Source organism: Chelon labrosus (assembly GCF_963514085.1).
Source record: "Chelon labrosus genome assembly, chromosome: 2".
NCBI classification, from domain to species: Eukaryota; Metazoa; Chordata; class Actinopteri; order Mugiliformes; family Mugilidae; genus Chelon; species Chelon labrosus.
The window spans coordinates 4,141,152-4,145,384 of NC_140338.1; the positions used below are offsets into that span (position 1 = coordinate 4,141,152).

General features: G+C 41.7%; 1 protein-coding gene across 1 annotated transcript; it reads right to left on the reverse strand.

Annotated features, from left to right (window-relative positions):
• Positions 1–1,298: 1,298 nt before the first annotated feature.
• Positions 1,299–3,349, reverse strand: LOC311506554 (uncharacterized protein; the record flags this gene model as incomplete). Its single annotated transcript, XM_084570549.1, has 4 exons — positions 3,085–3,349; positions 2,781–2,981; positions 2,493–2,650; positions 1,299–1,493 (listed from the first exon to the last, which is right to left on the reverse strand). Exons 1-4 carry the CDS (start codon positions 3,194–3,196, stop codon positions 1,299–1,301), a joined length of 666 nt encoding a protein of 221 aa, XP_084426675.1. The 5' UTR covers positions 3,197–3,349.
• Positions 3,350–4,233: the final 884 nt, after the last annotated feature.

Genomic DNA, 4,233 nt, shown 5'->3' on the forward strand with positions numbered 1-4,233 from the left:
CTCAACAAAATAACCAGCATCTTTTTCTTAAACAGCCAACACACCAGTAAAGGTGCAGTAACACGGCCGTTTACTGTATCAAAATAACCAGCCTACTATACCAGAAAAGTCAGTTCTTAACCCTCGTGTCATCGTCTATGACATGATAGTGCGCCCCTGGTGACTGTTAGCTGTAAAAATCCATCCGCCGTTGTATAAACCGCAGGGTCCAAAGCAAGTGACAAAAGTAGCGGCTTATAGTCCGGAATTTACGGTAAGTATAGGAGCATGAGTATCACGAATCGCAAAGCGAGAAATAGAACAGGACAGGGTATGAGCTCATGAGAAGTCCCGGTACGCCGTAAAAAGTCCCGGTACGCCAGAGGCTAAAATTGAGAAGTGCCGGTACTCCGTACCGGTGCGTACCGGCCCACTTAAAGCACTGAATAAGGATGATACTCACGTTTATTTTTCACTTATGTCATGTGTCATTTGCTCTGATAATCCCATTGCACATGCATGACTGAATGAACTTCGCTTTTAATTCAAATCTTTTTTAAAGGATAAACATAATCTGCTCGCTAGCTGGCTACTATGGAAAGATGAAGGCACTGAGAGGGACAGGACAGTTTAAAATTACTCTCTTCTTAACAGTTAGCTGTATTACGCATAATAATTTTATTTTGCTGTAATTAAAAGCCTGGAAATAGAAGTTTGTTCTATGTCTGTTTTCTTATTTTTGGTTTGCATAATTTCTTATTTATTTGGATATCCTAATTCTTATATGGGTAGGCAAATAGGCTATGCAGTGGTTAATGTTAAATTTCATATTTCCAATCGTTGCTGAGATGTCGAATTTTAATTAAAGGCCTGTCTGATAGACGCCTGTCCCACATACAACTAGGGTCAGTTAGATGATTTATGGAAAATAAAAACCCTGGCTTTTTATGGCCTTTGAAGTTTCATAAATACCTACATTTTCTACAGTAAATGGTTCACCAATGGCTCTAGACTTGTGATGAATTATGACAGAGAAGTCCTTATCAATTAGTTAACTTAACCATACCCAAGTCCTCATCAATTACTTTTCCATAACCATGTCAGAGAAAAATACAGTTGAACTACTTCACCATTGATTTCCACCTCAGGGAATGAGTTACAGATTATATGAAGTAGATCAAATATAAATGGAATCATACAGGGGGTGAAAAACAAGATTTTATTTACAAACTATTTACAGAAGTTGAATGATTTTAAAAAAAAGATTTTATATACACTATTTACAGTTTTATTAATTATTATTATTTTATTTACACTATTTAGTGAGTGGTGGGTGGAGGAGTGGTGGGTAGGAGAGCAGGAGCGGTGGGTGGAGGAGCAGGAGTGGTGGGTGGAGGAGCGGTGGCAACAGACACTGTCGGAGCAGGAGTAGTGGGTGGAGGAATGGTGGGAGCAGGTACGGTGGGAAGAGGAGCCTCTAGGATGGGGACAGTGAAGTCCTCAAACTCCTCAGGCTCAACATATAATAATAATAATACATTTTATTTAAAAGCGCTTTTCAAGATACTCAAAGACACTTTACATAAAAAGGACATCAAATTAGCAAAATATAACAGAAATATAACATGAAAAACACAATAAACTGAGCTAAACATTAAAAGCAATTTTAAAAAGGTGTGTTTTTGTCAGAGATTTGAAGGTAGGAAGGTCGGTACAGTCGCGGATGTGTTTGGGGAGAGAGTTCCAGAGGGAGGGGGCAGCTGCAGAGAAGGCTCTGTCGCCCCAGGTTCGATGCTTGGTCTTGAGTGGTGGAGTAAGGAGGTTTGCGTCACATGAACGGAGGCTGCGGGATGGATTGTGGCGATGGAGCAGGTCAGTGAGATAGGAAGGGGCCTGGTTATGGAGGGCTTTGTGTGTGAGGAGGAGGATTTTGAACTGAATACGCTGTGGAACTGGGAGCCAGTGGAGTTTCTGGAGGACAGGAGTGATGTGATCACGGGAGCGGGTGTGGGTGAGCAGACGTGCAGCAGAATTTTGGATGTACTGAAGTTTATTTAAAGTTTTGGATGGTGTGCCATAGAGGATGCTGTTGCAGTAGTCAATTCTGGAAGTGATGAAGGCGTGAATGAGGGTTTCAGCAGCAGAGAAGGAGAGTGATGGACGGAGTCGGGCAATGTTCTTGAGGTGGAAGAAGGCAGTTCTGGTGATTTGATTGATGTGATGATCAAAGGAGAGGTTACTGTCAAAGATGACTCCGAGGTTGCGACTGTTGGGGGATGGAGACAGGGTGGAGTTGTCGATGGTGAGGCGGAAACTGTCTGTGGTGTTGTTGAGGGATTTGGGGCCGATAATGATTAGGTCTGATTTGTCACAATTTAGTTTGAGGAAGTTGATCTGCATCCAGGATTTGATGTCAGCGAGGCAATTGGAGAGAGTGGAATGAGTGGCGGGTGTGATGGAGTTGGTGGAGATATAAAGCTGGACGTCATCAGCATAACAGTGGAAATGGAGACCGTGGTGGCGAATGATGTTGCCAAGGGGGAGCAGGTAAAGTATGAAGCATCCTCGGCCACCGCCACGTCCTCCGTCTCCAGTGCAGCCAGGGTGAGCTTGTAATCTTCCAGAGCACAGCCAGTCTGGTCAAACAAGTACTCAACCCCTATGAGTTCTCCTGAAAGACAAAAATATAATAATAAAAACAAAAATGTATAAAATAAACACCAAACACAGGTTATGAACAGGTAGACATAATGGAGGTGCAAGTAACTACTTATGTGTTTTTACAGACAAAAAATGTGTACCTGTATATTTCCGCGGCGGTGTGTAATCCACCAGCTTCATCCCTACAAGCTTCTCTGCGAGCTGGTTGACCGCATGTCGGAGAAGGCCACTGTAAGAGTGCAGCTGCACTCTCCCCTCTGCTGCCCTGGCCCTGTCCTCATTCCACCTTGCGAGGCCATCCACCAGATAGGCCTGGAAAAAAGTGGCACTCGCCAAAGTTCCTAAAGAAAGAAATAGTTGTGTTATTGAATAATCTACAGTATATTCTACTTAATCCTCTATATGAAATTACATTTATGTGGGAAAGTTGGTGTGACCTCTCACCTGGGATGAACCGGTTCATATGAAGATGGAAGCTCTCCAGAGAAGTGGACCCTCTGGCGCATCTGTAGGTTGGCAGACTGTGCCCCCCCTTCTGCAAGGTCCCTGTCTGCATGTACAGAAGAACACCAGGAGGGTCATTCAGGAGGGTGATAACCTTGCCAAAAAAAATTCACATTTTCATTGATTTTATCATTTCATCTGATGAAGGACATATTCAACTATGAGAAACATATATTGGGCCAGCTCAGGATGTTATGACATCAGAATTTTGTTACCGCGTTACTGGACATCATTCATATCTATAAATGAATGTTTCTAATGGACAGTTATTATAATATTTACATTTTCTAAGAGCTCAACTGTCCCTCGCCTTGCCCCTGTAAATATATTTTAATAAGGTTTTAATAAACACACACTGTACATAAAATACACACTCTGATTTAAGACTAGATGGTAATGTCCACACAATTGTTTTAGAAGAAAATAGGAAATTCTATGGAATTTGGTCAGATGTTTAAGATATTTGATTATTATTGGCAAAAACGTAATTTTCCATTCAGTAAAAGCTTTAGAAATACAGCAAGTATCAGCCGGTCATTTCCAAGTGGGGGAAGGTAGCGGTCGGTAACTTTGAACTTACGTCAAATGAGGTTATCAGCGATTATTCAGTAAATTAGTCCTTCGCTAACATAAACTTTAGTGACAGTCAAATACTAAAATGTAAAACGAAAAAACACTTACCAAAGCAGTCGATTTCCTCAAATGTCCACAGATAGACAGTCAGGTAAAGCAGAAATGCCGGCAGGTAAATCATTTACCTCAGTGCTTTAAGTGGAAAAAAATAAGTGCCAGTACTCCCCTTATACAACTGCTGCCAGGTAAATTAGGCGGTGGGCGGTCGGTTCCAGCAGATCATTAAGTGATATATTCAAATACTAGAACACGATGCTGATTTTTAAAAAGAAAATCGTTTTATTGAACTTTCAACTCTCCAGACAAATTATGTTGTTCACTTGCATGTGGCCCAAAAGAAGGTCTTCAGGGAGGCTGTTCTCAGGTAACATACAGGCCGATGAACAAGGTAACTAACTGGCACCTGGATAAGAGATGGAGAACAGACATGGAGAAAATTGGAGAAGCAATGCGGTT